The sequence below is a fragment of the Rattus rattus genome, chromosome 9, assembly GCF_011064425.1.
Source record: "Rattus rattus isolate New Zealand chromosome 9, Rrattus_CSIRO_v1, whole genome shotgun sequence".
Taxonomy (NCBI): Eukaryota; Metazoa; Chordata; class Mammalia; order Rodentia; family Muridae; genus Rattus; species Rattus rattus.
Window position 1 is genome coordinate 79,130,612 of NC_046162.1, and position 20,908 is coordinate 79,151,519.

At 41.5% G+C, this 20,908-nt stretch overlaps 1 protein-coding gene across 1 annotated transcript in view; it reads left to right on the forward strand.

Annotated features, from left to right (window-relative positions):
• Nucleotides 1–5,520: 5,520 nt before the first annotated feature.
• The window catches only part of Abca9 (ATP binding cassette subfamily A member 9), a 62,673-nt gene continuing 47,285 nt past the window's right edge, over nucleotides 5,521–20,908 (forward strand). The window contains exons 1-8 of the mRNA XM_032912305.1: nucleotides 5,521–5,646; nucleotides 8,598–8,805; nucleotides 10,380–10,544; nucleotides 11,029–11,132; nucleotides 11,690–11,916; nucleotides 14,956–15,097; nucleotides 15,669–15,854; nucleotides 18,152–18,299. Coding sequence (XP_032768196.1) covers nucleotides 5,551–5,646; nucleotides 8,598–8,805; nucleotides 10,380–10,544; nucleotides 11,029–11,132; nucleotides 11,690–11,916; nucleotides 14,956–15,097; nucleotides 15,669–15,854; nucleotides 18,152–18,299 — 1,276 coding nt within the window. The 5' untranslated portion in view covers nucleotides 5,521–5,550. The remainder of the gene's footprint in view (nucleotides 5,647–8,597; nucleotides 8,806–10,379; nucleotides 10,545–11,028; nucleotides 11,133–11,689; nucleotides 11,917–14,955; nucleotides 15,098–15,668; nucleotides 15,855–18,151; nucleotides 18,300–20,908) is intronic.

Genomic DNA, 20,908 nt, shown 5'->3' on the forward strand with positions numbered 1-20,908 from the left:
CCCCCTCAACACACACACAACCTGATTGTAAGATCCTATTGTGGAAGAGCCCACATAGTTACATCATCAAACATGGGGGAATCTGGCTTGCTCGACCAGAGGCTTCATCACTGCTCACTAGTATCCCTTCGGCTTTCACTGGCACTCCCTTATGTCTCCCCTTTGCACGGCAGAGCTGTTACTGTGTTTAAAACCCAATGCTTCATCTCTCGACTTCTCCCATATTGTGTTTCCTCTGTAATGATCATCCGTACCCCATTTTAAAAAATTATCTGTTTCATGTATATGACTACACTGTCACTGCCTCCAGACACACCAGAAGAGGGCATCAAATTCCCTTGCAGATGGTTGTGAGCCACCACATAGTTGCTGGGAATTGAACTCAGGACCTCTGGAAGAGCAGTCAGTGCTCTTAACCACTGAGCCATCTCTCCAGGCCCGTCTACTCCATTTAAAACCCAGTACTCTGTTACTTGATTTTCTCATATTTTTGCATCTGCCTCTTTATTGCTCCTTCGAGTTTCATCTTTAAAAAAAGACAAAACCAAGCTAGGCACGGTGCCTCTTACCTGTAATTACAGCCCTGGGGAGGGTGAGACAGGAAAACTGGTGTGAGGTTAAGGTTAGGTCATTTAGTAAGAGCCTACACTTAGCAGCACCGACAGCAATGAACCCACAAAGAACCTTTTCTTACTACTTGGTTTTAGCTGCTACACAGATCTTTCATAACCATATTGCAAAATATAATATTTTGTTTCTCCATTTCATATTCTTCACTATACTTTTAAGCTCAAAACACATATTCTGAGCAACTTTCATATTTCAAACTGTGAGAAGCACACTCCAGATTCTTTTTTTTTTCTTTAGGTATTATAAATCCGGGTCCTCTGCAAAAGTAGGTTGCTCATTGAACCCGTCTCTTCAGCTCCTATATGTTTTGTTTTCTTTTCTCTGGATCTTAGTTTAAATATTTCTTTTTATGTACATTTGTATTTTGACTACGTGTATATCTATGTAAGGATGTTGGATCCCCTGGAACAAGAGTTATGGGTAGTTGTGAGCCGCCATGTGGTTGCTGGGAATTGAACCCTGGGTCTCTGGAAGAGCAGCCAGTGCTCTTAACCGCTGAGTCATCTCCCCATCCCCTAGTATCTGGATCTTTACACGAGGTGGTAAGGGATGAGCATTCCCAGTTTATAGAGAAATGAGTGGATACTACGTCACAACAGCACCTGGCAGCGGCGTGCAGCCCTCACAGGGGTGTTCTGGAGGCAAAGGTTATTCACTTGGGGTTAACCGTAGGAAGGAAACAGAGGGGGTGGATGTAGCACAGCATAGTTACAGCTCCGTGTGCCTGGAGTTGTACACAGTGCAAGGTAAGGGCGGATAGAGATACAGAGCCAGATAGCATAAGGACTCCCGTGTTTTCAGTGTAAGCGGGCCATCGTCAAACCATCCCTGACAGGAACAGAACACCAAGCTGCAGAAGGAGAGTGTGCGCCACAACCGGCATAGTTTGAGCATAGGAGACCTCAAAGCCCACCCCCACCGTGATGCACTTCCTCCAACAAGGCCACACCCACTCTGACAAGGCCACACCTACTCCAACAAGGCCACACTTGCTAATAGTGTCTCTTCCCTATGGGTCAAGCTTTCAAACGCATGAGCCATATCTATTCAACCTGCCACACCTACTATATATGTATATAAAGGTTTATTTATTTCCATTTTATGTGTGAGGGCGTTTTGCCTAAATGTCTCCAGTTGACGTGCATGCAATGCCTATAGAGGCCAGAAGAGGGCATCCGATCTCCCTGGAACCGTCATGCCAGTGCTGGGAACCAAAGCCAGTCTTTTGTAAGAGCAGAACGTGCTCTTAACAACTGAGCTATCTCACATAGTATGTTTTTTTTCTCCAAGAAACAATATGTATTTAAGGAGGATACGAGACGAAACCCACGTGTCTGCAGTTCACCTGAGCCCAAGGAAAGAGAAAATCTATTCATTACTAAGAAATAAAACTATTTCTAAATCACAGTGCGCAGACAAACGTCAGCAGCGTTCTTAAATGTGCTAATACACATTACACAGAAGGCAGCAGGCATACAGAAACAATCAGAGAACTTGTTGTTCTCACGGATTATGAGTTCAATGTGCTCGTACGCATTTTGAAGAGCAATTTCTGGATCTAATATAATTAGCAAATGGGTAGATAGGCTTGAATAAATATTGAAGGAATATTTAGTATCTGTGTAGTGCACACAAAATGTTCGTGATAATGTGGTCATTGTCTGCTGTAAACATTTGATAACACAGCAAACAGGACATATGGAAAACCAGTGGTTGGAGACAGAGAAACTTGCTTCCTGGGACCCAAGAAGTTAACTAATTTAGCAATCTCTTCCTACCCTTCCCCCACCTCTCCTTTTCGGAGGCAGATATATTGCATATGTGTACGCATTCAGATAAAGTTCAGAAGACAACCTTGGCCCTTGGCTATCATCCTTAGAAACGTTGTCCGTCCACCTCCTTAGAGACAAGGTCTCCTATTGGTTGGATCATTAGTAAGGCTAGGCGGACTAGCAGCAAGCCCCAGGTAATCCTCCTGCCTCCCTCCCGCCTCATCACTATGAATTTATTCCCCCAAAGCCAATACTCCTGACATTACATGGGTTTGGGGAATCGAACTCAGTTCCTAATGCTTGCAAGGTAAGGACTTTACTTGGTGAGCCTCCTCAGGCTGAGAATACAATCTCTCAATATTATGCTTTCTAACGTTAGAACTGTGGTGCAAGCAGCATGCACACAATGCAGTATGGGTAAAAATCCAGACGCACCCTCTTACCCTGAAAATAGTCACATTGCTCCATTGCCACGTGTAGATTCAGTTTAAAAAAAAAATCCAGGAAAGGCTTTGAGACAGCATCGTATCCTACTTGTGTGTTTATTTCTGTAATTTAGGAAATTCTTTTCTGCTCTATCTTCTCCGAGCTGGCCTTTATACTTTTTTTTTTTTTTTTTTTAAAGCACTCTTGAGAATCCGCTCTCCTTTTGTGAATTTAATCCAAAAGGGGAAAAAAAAAAATTAAAGCCCAGCTTCTTCCTGGTTTGGTAGTTGCTAACGTTCCAGTCTGTCCAGCCAACCATTTGCAACCACAGATTCCCTGCTGAGGAACTGGCGGGAGGCAGAGAAAGAAAAAACCAGTCCAGGAGTGCGAGCAGAGCATTTGGCAGCCAGTCTGAGCCCTCAGAAGAATTCTCTTCAGAAACCGGAGCAAAACAGAACCGTCCGTGATAAGGAAAATCAAAACCAAGATGTAGCAGCAACTCAAAAGAAGAAATGTGACTTCTCCTCCGGGACACAGATCTCTGGATGAAAATTTTTGAAGATTTCTGCTTCAGCTTTCCTCAGAGTAAGTTAATCTCTAAACTGTCACGGTTAACACTTAAATGTGATGGGCGAGCAGAGGCAGCAAAATCTTGTGAAACATTTCGTTGGAAGTCACCAAGTGTAGGAAGTTACTAGTAAGTCGTTTTGATTTTTCAAACCTGTGAGGATTTTACACCGGATGGCTGAATAGCAGTCGGAGAACTAAGACCTTTCCGTTTTACCCCAAGACTAAAGCATTTTGCATAAACAGGACATATCACGGAACAGGCAAGTGGGTAAGTGGAAAGGAATGTAGCTTGTTTGCCTCTTGCTGTTTTCAAATTATGTGGGCTGCTTTTGTGTGTGTGTGTGTGTGTGTGTGTGGTGTGTGTGTGTATGGTGTGTGTGTGTGTGTGTGTGTGTGTGTGTGTGTGTTCAGTTTTTATTGCCAGAGGGATGTAAATATCAGTATGCCAGATTTTTACCAGTTTTGAGTTGGTTTAACCAATTTCAAGAGCATTTGGGAAAACTTAGAAAGCGCTACACTGACCCTCTTTATCATCCTAAATATATAAGACAGTCTAAGAGGTGCAATGCATGCTTTCTGAGTAACGGGAAATACCATCTGATTGGGAAGCGGCTGGCTTTTAACGACCAATCTATTATTTTTAAATCATGCAATTTGCTATTCAGAACAACTTATGCTAACTAGGTATTTTATCCTTCTCGAGCAAACAGCGTTTCACCTGAACGGGTGCAATGGAATAACTTAAGTCTTAACAGCCAGGAACAAATGACTTAATGCATGACAATCAGATCATATAATTGCTCTGGTCTATGAGTATTTTCCTGAGTATATTCTTAATTATCTAAGAAAGAAGAGTTGCCACTTGGAAAATACATCTTTCTGCTTCTAGATACCAAGGCTTGCCACAGTATTGGTTTCTTAGTTGGAAATATAGTTTGGTATACATTGGAGCTTCCAATCGTTACAGCCTATTGACGGCATTATTACTTGGAGTTTATTTATTTAGCTGATAGCAGTATTTATATATTCATATAGCTGGTGGTCGTAAGCAATATGAAATTATCTAGAATTTCTATTTCATTCCCTTGGACTTAGATACAATCGACCTATGGTTTTTTAGTGGTTTTCCCAAGATTTTTTTTTTCAAATTTTAATTATGAAAGGTCAATAAAGGGGTGAGTTGACCATTGTTTTGAGGTCATGACATACAAAGCACCTCTCTTTTCTATTGTTGCTTATTTCATTCGACTTATAAGTCCCTTTCCATTCCTGACCTCCACTCTTATTTCTTACTGCCAAAGATAATCTTTTTAAACTGCGTTCGATAATGATCTCTTTAGTTCCGGGATGTATTTAGAAATATGTATTGCTCATGGTGTGAATTCATATATATACATTGTATAATGGTTAGATAATTGAACTTTTTCTTTAAAAAAAAGAAACAAGATTTGATTGGCACCCTATTGCTAAAGACTTCTTATGTTGAGCAGTAGTTATCAATGCATTGCTCCTAATTCCTACAGTTACATTTGGATAGTGTTTGTAAAAGTGTGCTCTCTGATGCCCTGCCAGCGTGATTTGCATATGCAAGTGTCTTAGTACAGGTCACTGAGCACGGATACAGACTCAGGAGCAGAAATGACTGTGTGGGGTTCTGCCGAGTAGCCACTCGTAATTAGTTATAACTAACTTAATGGACAGGGTAACTTGAGACCTCCGCCAGCCTACACAAAGCTCAGACAGCTTAGCTGCCAAGTTTCATGGGGACAGCATGTGACATTGTTAAAGTCTCTGAAGAGTCAGTCCATCGAAGAAAAGACTCTCGATTGTTTTCCTTTTTTAGTTTTTTCAATAGATTCCTGACTTCTCCCCCAACCCCGCCCTCACCCCCCCTGCCTCACCCCCCCCCCTGCCCTCATCCTGGTCCCCCTGCCCCTGCCCCTGCCCCTGCCCCCCCCCCCCGCCCCTGTCCCTGTCCCTGCCCCCCCTTTCTTCCCCCCTGTTTTCTGTTTTGGCATTCTTCTTCTCTAGGGCAGGTAATTAGGAACAGCTGTTAAGATGTTTCTTTCTGGCTTGATTGCACAATGTTTTCTATTTCAGACTTTCACATCTACTTCCTTGATGTCCTTTAAAAAAAAATAAACAAGTCAAAATGAGGAAGAGACGCTTGAGACTGGGTCAGCAAATGTGGGCTCTTCTCTGCAAGAACTGGCTCAGGAAGTTCAGGATGAGAAGAGAGACGCTTCTGGTATGGTTCCGCACCTACACGTTCTCATGGTTAGAAAAGGGGAAAAAAAGACACCTTCTCCGTGACACCAACATAATCATTAACCACTGCTTTTTTAATATGTTGCAGATATAATGGACAGGCTAGAATTTTTCAAGTCGGGGACTTTGCTACTGTTTTTTTTCTCCAAATAAAAACTTTAAATATGTAACATAATATATCTTCCTAGAGACATTTTTCAAAGAACTCATATTGAGAAATGCCCTGTAAAATGAAACTGTATTATATGAACAGACATAAGACTCCAGCTGCATATGTAGCAGAGGATGGCCTTGTTGGGCCCCAGAGGGAGGAGAAGTCCTGCCAAGGCTGGACCACCCCCGCCCCTTTCCCCAGTGTAGGGGAATGTCAGGACAGGAGGCAGAAAGGGGTAGGTTGTTGGGTGGGGGAAGAGGGATAATACTTGAAATGTAAGCAAAAAAAATCCAATAAAAAATTAGCTAATTATTTAATTTTAAACCTGCTGAGACCAGTTAACATTCTTCATATGCACAAGTGTGTGAGTAGACTCACTGGGAATTGTCACTATAAAAGCAGAAAAAAAAATGAAGCTATATCTTTGTACTAAAGAGTTAATAATTAGCATCTGGGTAATTAGGATCTCATGAAAGGCATAGACGCTGAAGTTTAGAGCAACGTCAAAGAGGCTAACTTTAGTTCATAATTTCTTCAGAATGTAACCTAAGGTGGGGGGGACACAAAATACCCTTCCACAGTGACCTACTATTGGAAGTCTCCTGTTTCTCTGTGTTTCCATGCCCAAGACAATTCTCAGGACTATATGTGACACCAACAACATGAGAACTATCCACTCACTGAGGTTCACACCAGTGTGAATTCTCAAACGCAAATGGAGGCAAACTTAGTGTTTAGACATTAACACGGATAAATATATTATGAAAAAGGTGATTTTTAAGGAAAGGACCTTAGGTTAAATACGTACAGTACTGTGGGGCAGGAGTGGTGTGAAACGAAATGGACACTACGAAATTATTTACTGCGTTTTACCCTAAGTATATGGAGTGACAGTTAAACACAAAATGAGAAATTGTAATCATTTCTAAATAACAATAAAGGTTACAATGATACAGAGGGCACCTCTAGCTAAGTGCTCATGTAGGTTGATTTTTCTTCACGTTTGAAGAGATTCAATCCATGTGATTTTGTTTAAAAAAAAAGTGACATTCAAGGAAGCCTAGGTTTGTTTAACCACTCCGCAAAGGAGACATTTATTGAAATATGTTGTATACTATAAACGGATATGACGTTTGTCAAACACATACATAATTAAAGATGTAAAAAACGTAATAGTTTTTATAAAGATAATGGTACTTTGCCTGGGGGGGGGAAGTACTCACCACAAAGAAGTCATAAAACTGTAGGAAGATACAGTGTTCACTACACAGCGTATGCATGAATGAAAATGTCAGACCTCACATGATACATGTGTGCAAATATCACTCGCCAGTCAACAAAGTATGTGGTGGCTATAAGGTCTATCTGAAAGGAATAGTGTGCTTATATATAAAGGGGAGCGAAGGACGTTCTGGGTCTTTAGTGTACGAGTTCTCTCTTTGTCATAATAATGATTCAATGTGTTTTCTGCAGAATTCACAATGGCCATAAACAAAACTACTCATTAGAAGAATCAGCAAATTAATGCCCTAGTCTATGAACTGTGTGCGTATTCATCCAAGAAATGTTTGATGAGTGTTTAGATTGTCAGTGAATAAAAAACACCAGAACTTTATGCCTAAAGCCATGGACATGTAAATATCAATACAGAAGCCAAGAACCTACTTTAAGAATTGTGCTGGGCTTCCAGTTCCAGAATACAGTAACTGTCATTTAAAAAACTTTAAAATTATTATTTTTAAAAGGAATGCTTCATTCATTTTATGTATATGAGTACACCGTAGCTGTCTTCAGATACCAGAAGAGGGCATCTGATCCCATTACAGATGGTTATGAGCCACCATGTGCTTGCTGGGAATTGAACTCAGGACCTCTGGAAGAAAGAGCAGTCAGTGCTCTTAACCACTGAGCCATCTCTCCAGCCCCTAAAATTATTTTTGATGAGCATTATTTTGCTGCTTCTTCCATGCATAGGCGACTGAAGAACAAAGTAAGACCTTGCTTCTATTGATAGATGTTCTGATCCATTCCACGCCACCTTCGTTTTCAAATACAGATGAGTGGCTGTTCATGTAGCCATGGGATATCTGAAGAGCCTGAAGAGACTCTATTTAGACCTAACCGGTATTCTGCCTTGCATGGTTAAATAAGAAAACACTTTCAGTTTTAAATGGAACAGCTGTCACAACTCTGTCTTGGTGAACATGTTACACGTTACATGTGCACGTGTTACAAAGTATGCAGATGAAAGGTCTAAGGTATGGGCCGAAGAGATGGCTCAGTCATTAAGGGAATTGGGTGGTCCTGAAGAGGATGTGACTTTCATTTCTAGCACTCATATACTTGCTTACAGCCATATGGTAACTACAGTTCCACTGGATCTGACACTGTCTTCTATCCACCAGACACACACATACATGAGGACACATCACTTATGCACATAAATGAAATGGATCTTTAGAGAACAAAAGGAGAGTCAATTACTTTAAGATGGGAAAACTCAAATGGAATGCAAGCTATATAACAGGTTGAAATTGTTTCAGTTGTTTGTGGTAGAAAACTTCCTGATTTTTCTTCTTCTTCTTCTTCTTCTTCTTCTTCTTCTTCTTCTTCTTCTTCTTCTTCTTCTTCTTCTTCTTCTTCTTCTTCTTCTTCTTCTTCTTCTTCTTCTTCTCCTTCTCCTTCTCCTTCTCCTTCTCCTTCTCCTTCTCCTTCTCCTTCTCCTCCCCCTCCTCCCCCTCCCCCTCCTCCTCCTCTTCTCTTTCATTACTATCTAGGAATGGCTTCTCTCATTTCTCCTAATACTGTTGGCATATCAATTATCCTCCAATTTGCATCAAGTTCATGACGCTCCTGAAATGTCTATGATGGATCTGGGACGTGTTGACGACTTTAACGATTCTAATTATATTATTGTGTTTGCTCCTGAGTCCGAAACCACCCATGAGATAATGAACATAGCGGCCTTAGCTCCATTCATGAAAGGTATGCTCTGTGGGAGTTCGGGAAAACATTTCCTATTCAACGTACACAAATTCACTTTAGGTTTTTCGTGAGGAAAAAAATGTGTTAAAGGTTGACACTCCTAGAGGTGATTAACAGCCCTGTTGGATATTATTTTTGAGGTAAAGAAGGATATCTTGCTCCAGGAATCTAGTTGAGCAATTGTTCGTCAAAAAGAGGGTTGATATTCTTCATAAAGCATATCAGAATAAGATGAGTCCAGAACAAGATATGTGGTTTGGGGAAGAGGCTGGGGATCTTCAATGGCAGGGGCAGTGTATCTGTGTAATCCTTCCAAATACGTTAAAATCAAGGGAGAAAGTGAGTTGTAGCAGAAATGCCCAGGGACAGTGTTTACAATCGTAGCAGATGTCAGAGTGTTCCCTGCATTCCACCATGTAATGGATGAAGAAACTCTTGCAGCCCACAGACTGGCATGGCATCCTTCTGCCGGGTTGCTATAAGGGCAAAGAAGCCAAGAGATATCTGAGAGAGTATGAGGAGACTCCCCTTAGATCTAATGATAGCAACTAAAACAGTTTTTAGTAGTTGTACTAGCAGGATAGTCCTAGAGTGCTGTTCATAGGTGTCAGGTGTAGAAGCTAGGAGAGGTCAAACAGATACCCAGGGAGCAGTCTCCTTCTCCCTCCCTATGACCTTGAAACCAAGGAGTCTCAGGGTGGAAGAAAGGAGAGGCAAAGGTCTAGGCTAGGAACTTTATGGGGTGAGAGTTCCTGTCTTTCCAGATAGCCAGGAAACCATCAGTACTGATAGGTCAAAGGACCTGACAATTGATTTGATATAAACAGGGCTTCTGCTTATGTGAGGAGTCAGATCTCAACAAATAGATATTTTAAGCCCACATTTTCAGGATGAGGAGGAAAGAAATATTTAACCATTTTTTTTTATTAAACGTCAATAAAAATGAGTTCTTATAATGAAATTTTGTGAATTAAGGGGAAATAGCACCATCACCCCTATGTGACCTATGCTACAGATTGCAATCCAAATGGACAATAGAAACTATTGTTTTATAAATGTTTTCTATTAGTAAGTAAACAAAAAAAGAGAAGACATTAGACACTGCTGATTTGAAACTCCAATTGAACGGTCGGATCTAGTTACTTGATGGCGGCTAATGGGCCCTAATAAGAGTCCATTGGAACTTATGAGCCTCTAATCTAGCAACACACGACTTCTTGTAGTCTGGCGCAAAGGATCATATCTCTTAAGAATCAGATTAAGAAGTGGTTCATAACCATCCATAACTCCAGTTCCAGCGACTCGGAAGCTCTTTTCTGAGTTCCTCTGGCAGCGGGCACTCATCTGGGACACACACATACGCACCGGTGAAACGTCACACACACAAGATGAATACGTCTTCAAAGAAAGGGTGTTTGCCATAGAACACTGGGAATCTCCCACTTCATCCTAAGTGCGGGTGTCTAAGGGGAAAAGTAACTCCAACCCAACGTGACCCGTACACACTTGAATGTGGCATGCTGTCGTTGGCCATACAGGAAGCTCACGGTCTCTTCCCTTTCTTCACGTGGCAGGAAGGACAATCGTGGCGTGTCCTGACGAAAGCAGCATGAGTGAACTCAATTTAAACTATTCAATAGATGCAGTGAGAGTCATCTTTAAGGATACGTTCTCATATCATTTGAAATTTTCATGGGGTCAGAGGATCCCTAAGACGAAAGAACACAAAGACCACACAGGTAAGGTTGCCATTGTTTAAAAAAAAAAACTATATTAATGTAGATATTGCTATTATGTCTTAGTCCCCCGGGCACATAACAGAGCTGAGATGAATGACACAGCCCCCTGTGTTAATTTCAAATCAAGAACGGATCGATCCTTATTAAATAAAGCCTCTATTCTTCATAAAAACCCCATAATTTTATTGGTATGTATTTCTAGTATATAGTGAGATTGAATAAAGACATGTTTGGTCAAGTCTACTGTGTACTCAGAAGGCGACAGCAACAAGCCAGTGAAAAGCAGGCAAGATCTGATCTTTAAAGATGTTGACAAAGCAACCTGGTCCTCCTTGGGCATGCGCCATAGCCCGAACCAATGAGCCTTATCATGTACTGCATTGTTATAGATTTTAGACACGCTTTGGAGAATTACAGGTTTCCATTTATTCCACAGTGAAGACTGTCTGGTCACTAATAGCCGCTGTGTCTTCTTTTCTTGAAGCTCCCTGTGAACCATTCAAGAACAAAATGGTTTGTGAAAATTCAGTCTTCTGGGAAAAGGGCTTTGTGGCCTTTCAGACTGCCATTAACGCTGGCATCATAGAGGTGAGTGTTAAGTGAAAGGGTACTAAGCCTGTTGTCTTATGCATTTCGATAGGTGGAGATATAGATGATCTCATTTTGTTGTTGTTGTTGTTGTTGTTGTTGTTGTTGTTATTATTATTATTATTATTATTATTATTATTATATTTTTAGGCACCAAACGTGGTATGCCAAACAGCTTCTGTATCCAGACTGTAGTGTCAGGGTACTGATCACTTAAAAAAGATATACACAGCACAGTCATTTTAAGCAGAGGTCCTGGTAATACAGAGGTGGAAGTATGGGCATACAGCCATCATAAGGTTCAGGGTCTGTTGTGGGGTAGTAAATCGTGTGCTGCCTACGGAGGAAAAGAGGAGCCACTTTGATCAGAAACTCCTAAGCAGATCTAATTTGAAGCGCTACTCTGTTAGTTTTAAAAACAAGTACATTTTCTTTTTCTACCGAAGGACTTCAGGTAGAACTTTGGACATTCCAAGAGCTATAAGCCAATGCCTTCTTACCGTTTGAAGAAAGGTTCGCAACTAGATGATAATTTGCTCATTGATGTCCCTCTTTAGGTGACAACAAACCACTCAGTGATGGAAGAGCTGATGTCAGTGATTGGTTCGGTCATGAAGATGCAGCCTTTTATTGCCCAAGGAGGAGTCGCCACTGACTTCTTTATTTTCTTCTGTGTTATTTCCTTTTCTTCATTCATATACTATTTATCCGTCAACGTTACCCAGGAAAGGCAATCCATTACAACATTAATGGCGATGATGGGTCTTCGAGAGTCTGCTTTCTGGTAAATCACGCGCCTATGACACGCCAATCGGCATTTGTGAACAGAATGACTTAACTGTGGGGACTGGGTAGGCTCGCTGACACCATGCTTAGGCTTGAGGCTTTAGTGGACCCCAGCATTTGGATGTTTGGAGGGCATGGCTTCACACGCTTGGTAACTGAAGTTTTCTGTATTTCTTGGACTTAAAGTCTAAGGTGCTTCCCATCTGCAGGGCACCAACAACACGGAGGGTGACTCTCAGTTAACAGTTACTGTGTCTATAGGGACCAAAATATTTGAAAAGTTAAGGGTTTTTTTAGTGTAAAATAAAATACGTGTTTTAGACACTATATTAAAAGTGAAGATAATGTGGTCCCACTTTACGTGAGTCACTGAAGAGAAAGCTGTTGCGTCCTGAGCATCGAGCTTTCCTCAGTAGAAGCAAGAAAGCAGAGTGGTTAGAGCCGTTGCCTGCCCAGTGGGAAAGCCATGGGCTGTCTTCATCTCAGACTTGGTAGCTACTACCTTGGGTGTGTCATTTAAACTCTGTAGACTTTGGTTTTCTTTTCTGTGAAGTATGGATCAAAGTTCCACTTCTTGTCGGCTGCAGGATTCAACAAGAACATTTATTTAGAGGGCCTTACACTGAAGCTGGGAAAATTTAAATGCTCAGTATCAGATGTCAGCGGATGAATGTGTGGGAAGCCATGCTGGGTGCAAGTTAGAAAGCCGAGTATTCAATAGTTATTCAAAAGCATGCTGGGTGCAAGTTAGAAAGTGCTCGATAGTTAGGGGTCCAGCTTTAAGACGGGACTAGCCAAGTGATCTATTAGAGACAGGTGGGGACGTAGAAACGAGTAGAGTCAGAAAGCAAGGCTATGAGTGTCAAGCTTGCCTTTGCAGAACTAGGAGTCATTTTCAGTGTTAAAGATGGTACCCAGAGGATGCATAGTTCCAGGAACATGGTGGTCTCTAAAGAGGAACTCTGTCAAATAAGAAGACCTATTTCATCGGCTGACATCTGCCAAACTCATTATTTTTCCTAAAATAATGTTCAATATGCTAAGTGTGGAAAGAAAGCAGATAGGGGCTGGAGAGATGAATCAACCATTAAGAGTGCATGCTGCCCTTGAGGACCCTTTGGTTTCCAGCCTCCAAGTCTGACAGCTTACAACTGCCTGTAACTCCTGGTCCAGGGGAGCCAGTGCTTCTGGCCTGCACAGGCACACACACATACGCACACACTCTCCCTCACACCATCCCACAGAGACGCATGGGTGCACAATTTAAAACAAAGCATATCTGTTACCAAAGAAAGGACTTGGAAAGTGTGATGCAATGCAAGGGTTTTTTCTTCTTTTCTTTTGTCCCTTTATGCATTAAAATGATGTCTTCCATATTGAAGGGTATTTGCTCACTGTATCTTAAAAGATGTCGAAAAACTATGACAAGGTAGTGGACAGTATTCTATTTGTAAAAAAAAAAAGAGTCTAGTGAGGAGGGATTGAAAAATATTAGAGTTTTTGCCCCCCCACCCACCCAGAGGAAAGGACCTGATATTTCATTTGAATGAAATTAAGTTATTTATAGAATGCAGATGAAGGAATTGTTTCAGGTAACTCAGTGTACGGTGAAAGAGAATTATAAAATTGGGCAGAGAAAGAAGACTTCCTGAACTTGATGGTTTTATTTTATTTTATTATTTTTTTTTTACTGTAAATAAAGGAAACTATCTGCCCATTGTGGATATGTCACTAATTGAATTCCTTAATCTTTTTCCCAGAGAGGAAATTGAAATTTAAAGAAATCAAATAACTGCTTCTTAACATATTTAGTTATAATGTCACAGAGGAAATCGGAACCCAAGCCCATGACGTGACTGGACCCTGTGCAAAGCCTCCTTCCTGTCTTTGGCATTAGTAGTAATTGCTCTTCTTCTAGCCACCTGTGTGTTCGTGTCCTCGCTGTATTCCTGTGCTGAATCAAATGGTTCAGAAGCCGCCAAACCACTCTTCTGCAGTTTGTGAAGAAGGTGCAGCCACTGAACTTTCAGTGCTGGGGAGAAAGTAAAAATAGCATAACGGTGTAGGAGACATAAACATCTATGCAAAACTCCAACGTCATTGTCTACACAGTACATTCTTTTTTTTTCCAGAGCTGGGGACCGAACCCAGGGCCTTGTGCTTGCTAGGCAAGCGCTCTACCACTGAGCTAAATCCCCAACCCCTACACAATACATTCTTATTGGAATGTAGCTGCATGTAGTGTCTAGAGCCTTTGTGATGGCTCATGCGCAAGCAGCCCTAATGCAACAGAGGAGATTTGGTTTGCAAAACTTAAAGCATGCATGGTGTGAGGGAAGTCACACCAAACTGAAAAAGCAGCACAGGATCATCTCTTCTTAACAAACTCTCTTCCTCACACCCATCTTACTGTCCAGTTCATGGCCTTCTCAGTTTGCACTTAGCTATTGTTTTAGTTTCATTCTGTTGCTGTGATCGGCACAGAGCTACATGGGTGAGGGAAGGATTTATTTGGTTTAGACTTCCCCAGTCATAGACCCTTATTGAGGGAAGTCATGAGGGCCAGAACTCAAAATAGGAACCCAGAGGCAGGAGTCACGGAGGACTGCTGCTTGCTGGCTCCCTCTCTGACTTGTGCTTATCTAGGACCATCTGCCTAAGGAATGTTGCTGCCTAGTGTGGGCTGGGCCCTTCTGCATCATTCAATAAGACCACGCCTCATAGACATGCCCAGAGACCAACCTGATCTAGGCAATGCCACAGCTGAAGCGTCTCCCTTCAGATGATTCCAGGCTATTAAAATGACAATCAACATTAATTGGGCAGCTATCTACTGTACACATTTGCTGGTTTATTACCTACCTTGCTGTATAGAATATAAGCTTTGAAATGAGGACGTTTTCTTGTTTGCTAAGAATTTACCTTTTTAAGAGAAGCTCTTGGTGAATCACACACTTTTAAAATCATTTGCTTAGTAAGAGAACAAATGGAGTGGCCCACGAATGACCTCTGCACTAATCCTGTGTTTCTCCACCAGGCTTTCCTGGGGTCTGATGTACACTGGCTTTATCCTTGTTGTGGCTACTTTGATGTCTCTTATTGTGAAATCCACCCAAGTTGTCGTCTTAACTGGTTTCATGGTGGTGTTCCTTCTGTTTCTCCTTTATGGCCTGTCTTTGGTAAGTTGGTAATTTCTTCCCTTTCTTTCCCTCCCTCCTTCCCTCCAATCAGTATTGTGTTTCTGCCTTTTCTGCTCTGTGCAGAATTTGAAAGGTATGATCCTTATAGTACATAATTGAAAGTCAATGAGATATACTTTCTAAATACTGTGTTGGTTAGCTACCAGTCCCTATAACAAATGCTGGAGACAATCAACTAACAAGAAGAAAAAGGTTTTACTCTCCTGCCCCCTTGGTTTTGGAGCCCAGGGTTGGTTGACCCTGTTGCTTTGGCCTGTGTCTGGGCAGCACATTATGTCACCAGCTCATGGTAGATCAAAGTTGCTCACATTATGACCAGGATGTCAAAAAGAGGAAGGGACTGGGCTCTTATAATCTCCTTCAGGACAAGCATCCAATGACAGGAAAATTTCCACCAAGTGGAACTTTGTGGAAGATTATACTACCTCCCAGTAGAGCCTTGGGTTGGAGATGCATGAATCTCTGGATGACATCCAAATCTGAAATTCCGTTTACTGTCCTAGTGATGATGGTCAGACTGCCACACCAGTTAATTTTTTTCTCCTTTCAGATAACTTTATCTTTCCTCATGAGTGTCTTGTTAAAGAAACCATTTCTTACTGGCTTGGCTGTCTTCCTCCTTACCGTCTTCTGGGGAAGCCTGGGATTCACAGCATTGTACAAACATCTTCCTGCTTTTATGGAATGGATATTGTGTTTTTTTAGCCCCTTTGCCTTTACTAATGGAATGGCCCAGGTAAGAAGGAAAGTAATCATTTTGTTTCATTTTTTTAAAACTTGTGTTTTCTTAGCCCTTTTGTCTTTACTTCTGGAATGGCCCAGGTAAAAAGGGAGGTAATTGTTTTCGTTTACTACTGGAATGGCCCAGGTAAAAAGGGAAGTAATTGTTTTGTTTCATTTTATGAAAACTTGTCTGTCTGTCTGCCTATGTGTGTGTATGTGGACATCCACAGGCATGTCATGATGATGTTTATTTTGTATGGAGGTCAGAGGACAATGTGACAGATATCAGTTCTTTCCTTCCACCTTTTGGGCTATGGGGCTCAAACTCAGGCACGTTTACCAGCTAAGCTGTCTTTGCTGTCCCTCAATTTTATTTTTGTACACAACATTCAAGACAGATTCCTTAAATGATTTATACAGTATACACCAAACACTAAAGATTCTCTCCCATGTTTGTAAAAACAAGTTTAAGGAATAGAGAAGTTTAAGGAATAAGAGACATACTTCATTTTCTCTCTTAGCATATTTATTTTATTTTACATTAAATTTAATTAAATTTTGTTTCATTTCTTTTTATTTTGGGGCTTATTTTTCTTTTTTCAAGACAGAGTTTCCGTGTGTAGCCCTGGCTGTCCTGGATCTAGCTCTGTAGACCAGGCTGGCCTTGAACTTACAGAGATCTGCCTGTCTTTGCCTCCTGAGTACTGGGATTAAAGACATGTGATACCATCACCCAGCTAATTTTTTTAAATTGTAATATAACAACATCACATTTCCCCTTCACTTTTCTCTTCCTCCACCCCTTCCTTGGCTTGCCACCACATCTACACAATCCCTTTTCAAATTCATGTCCTCTTTTTCTTTAATTATTTTATCACACAGACACAGACACACACACATACACACAGACACACACACACACACAGAGAGAGAGGCAGACAGACAGATACATATAAATATATAAATACATATTCAATCCTTTTAGTGTTACTTTTATGTATGTGATTTCAGGGTTGACCACTTGATATTGGATAGCCAAGTAGAGGGCTCATCCTTTAGGAAGACTAATTATTTGTCTCTCATTGTCCTTAGTTGCCTGTAGTTCTTTTACAGGGGTCGGGCCCTGTGAGATTTTCCCTTTTCCTCATCAGTGTGTCTATCAGTATCCTTTTCAGGTTTTATTTAGGTACATTGTTGAGCTATGATGAGCATAGTTTCCTTGTCATTTCTTGGAGAAATGTCTCCTAGTAGTTTTCCATTCCACCAGCTCTTAACATCTTTCTTCCCTCTCTTCTGCTTTCTGAACCCTAGGTACAGTGTATCCATTTCAGCCCAGAGCTCAGTGGTCAACTGTTCTTTACATTTTGACCAATCGTAGCTTTCTATAATAGTTTCCACTTTCGCAAAGAAAAGGGTCTTGAGTGATGAGAAGCGAGAGTGGTGCTTAACTGTGAGGATAAGGCCGAGTCTTTAGAATGTACTTAGGAAATGTGCTGATTTAGGGAAGTGGCAGTAGTTCTTCTGAGATCCATGACCTCACCAGCCCTGGGTAGTTGGGTAGATATCCTGTACCATACATGAATTCCCTCTTATTCAGTAAGGCTTCAGTCTGATTACCGAGCTATTTGCTACCACCAAGATGTGGGTGCCACACTTGCACCTTTGGGGCTGCTTTGCCATGCAGATTATTGTTGTGTTTGGTAGGCATCACGGTTGGGAAGGACCTTTAGTTACTTTCCTTGCTTGGCAGCTTGCACACCACTGTTCTGTGCTATGGAAACTTGTCCCTAGGAAGGTAGCTTTCAAGTCAGGTCTAGGTCCAATCCTTGCATGGTGCTTTTGGCAATAGGGACTTACCTCCAACCTCTGGGAGACAATAGCAATGACCTGTATTGTTTGGGGAGTCTCTTAGACTTCCATAAACAATAACTTCAAGTTGGTTTCTCATGGTTTGTACTGAGATGTTTTGTTAGTTCATGACCCTAGATGTAGAATGGCATTTGCTGGTTGATGTTGCCTCAGCTTATACTTCTAACTGAACATTCCTCAGATTTAAGCTTGAGAAACACATGCCTTTTATAGCACGACAAACATTGGTAGATCGAGACTTTAAAAAAAGAATCGGACATTTCCACGTGAAATTGAATCTCCACTCAGAGAAGTTCGTTCATGTGAAATCATTGCATGCTGTTGAAATTATTCTTCTCTTTCCGATCAGCTCCTAAGAGACTTTCATTTCTCCAGTTTTCACCATAAAATGAAACTTAGAGCTACATCAATCCCATAAAACTCTATGCATCTCTTTTTCAGCTTATACATTTGGACTACGATGTGAATTCTAATGTAAATTTGAACTCTCCAAAGAACTCGTACCTAATCCTGGCCACCCTCTTCATGTTGGTTTTGGATGCTCTTCTCTATTTGGCACTGGCATTGTATTTTGACAAGATTTTACTCAGTAAGTAGTAGGATTATTGTAATTTCACACACTTTTATTACCTGTGTTTGCTTAAAGCAACTATGAAAGTGCTTTTCAACCTTCTGATGCTGCCACCCTTTAATACAGTTCCTCATGTTGTGGTGACCCCCAACCATAACATTATTTTTGTTTCTACCTCATAACTGTAATTTTTGCTACTGTTATGGGTCATAATATAAATATATAATATTTCTGATGGTCTTAGGTGACCCTTGTGAAAGGACTGCTTGACACTCCCACCCTCAAGGCGTTCACAGTTCACAGGTTGAGGACTGCTAGTCGACAATTTATTGAATATAAATGGTCTAGCATTTTCTTTTTCAAAATTTCTAAAATAACGTAACATTCCATTACTTTAAAAATTATTTTTGGTGATCTCACGCATGTATACAATGAAACATTATATCCACCCTCCCTCCATTGCCCTTCCAACTTCCACCATGTCCCTTGAAAGATGCTTTCCTTGTCCCTCTTTTAAAACCTCATTAATTCCAGTTAGTAGTGTCCACATGTGCATGCGGGTGGGGCTATCCATGGGAGTATGGGAAACTGATCAGTGATCACATCCCCATAAGACATGAATCTCCCTTTCCCAGCACCAATGTCGTTGACAACATCTCCACAGTATGGGATAGGGCCTGGAGCTCCTCTATGCTACTTATGCCAACATTTTGACTGGCTTGATCTTGTATAGATCATATGCAGATAAGCACAGCTGCTTTTAGTTCATGATTGCAGCAGCCACTTCCTGTATAGAAGACAGTATAGCACAGGGAGGGCTCTTGCCCATTCTTTAACCCTTACAGTCTCTCTGCCTCTTCTTCCACAATTCTCCCTGAGCCTTGGTGACAGCAGCGTTAATACAGATGTCCATTTGCGAATGAACGTCTGGCCTCTTGTTTTCAACTCTTGGACCAGTTATTCACTGACCGCTCAACTTCAATTTCTAATGAAGGTGGAGAACAGCCCAGGTCTGTGGCTGTGATGGATAGTCTGAGGTCAACTTGACATGCTGCGGGTGGTGTGATCCTTGGGCTGATGGTCTTGAGTTATATAGGAAACAGGTTGAGGAAGCCATGGGAAGCAAATCAGTAGGCATCACTTTTCCACGGCCTCTCTTTCAGTTTCCATCTCCAGGTTCCTGCCTTACTAGGTTCTTCCCCTAACTTCCCTCAGTGGTGAACCTATAAGTCATAAGGTGAAATGTACTCATTCCTCTCCAAGTTCCTTTTGGTCATGGTATCATATTCATTGGAACCCTAACTAAGACAATGAGTATAAATGTAAACATTTTGAAGGTGGCTTGACAGCGTGGCCATTTAGCAAAATAATAATAGCAAGATCTTCCCTAGGGGCCATGATCTTCCTTGTCCTGGGCTTTTGACCAAGATCCCAGTACCTGGCATGAAGCCTACTCCTGTGAAGCAGACATCAAATGCAACATTAAATTAGTTATTTACTTGCTAATAGCTGTGCCACTATTGCTGTAGGGACATCTTGCTTGGCTTTTTAGTGTTGTAACACACACAGTCCAGTGCTAAGAAAGACTTTAGATGTCTTTTCTTTGTCTGAAATGTGCATTGTATCTGCGGGTACTGTGGAAGCTCCCTGCGGGTAGGAAGAAAGCTCACTGAGTAGCTGGGTATTAATTTCTCTATGTCCTTTAGCCCAAATATATGGTGTCTTAGACAATAAGGTCTAATTACCATATAGTTAGAATGGTATCCAAAGACAATGGCAATGTTACCTCACCCCACCCCCCCTTTAAAAAATCTCTAGGGTATCCCTGGTCAATAACACATAAGGAGCTATCTTATACCTTGTATTGCAGCATTCATTGAATAACCTTTGTGTCTTAGTCAGGGTTTTGCTGCTGTGAACAGACACCATGAGCAAAGCAACTGTTATAAGAACAACATTCAATTGGGGCTGGCTTACAGGTTTAGAGGTTTAGTCCATCAACATCAAGGTGCAAACATGGCAGCATCCAAGCAGGCATGGTTTGTGAGGAGCTGAGAGTTCTACATCTTCATCTGAAGTTGCCATTGGAAAACTGATTTCCAGGCAGCTAGGACAAGGCTCTTACAGACCACACTCACAGTGACACATCTATTCCAACAAGGCCACACCTACTCCAACAGGGCCACCCCTTCTAATAATGCCACTCCTTGGACCAAGCACATAAAAACCATGACATCTTGTCTTCTGAGTGATATTGCTCACCCACAGATGGTGATTCCATTTTAACTCGAGTTTAGCTTACTAACTAGAGGGCTTTCATTGGGCCCCTTTGTAAATCCTTAGCTTCCGTTAACTAATTCATCTCTCCCCTTCTCTCCCCATTCTCCAATCCCCATCTCCTTTTAAACCCCCCCCCCACATACCCTTCCTATCTTCTTTTATATGAGAGTTCTTTCTGACCCTTCTACTTACAGTGTTCTTAAGTTGGGTTGTGAAGCAGCAGGCTTCTATGTGGCTTCTGTTACCCCTCTCTTTGGGTTGGCCTCACTTCACCCCATCTCTCCTATATATTCCCAATGACCTTCCCTGCTGCCTAAGTCCTTCTACCTCAGCATTCCATTCGGCCA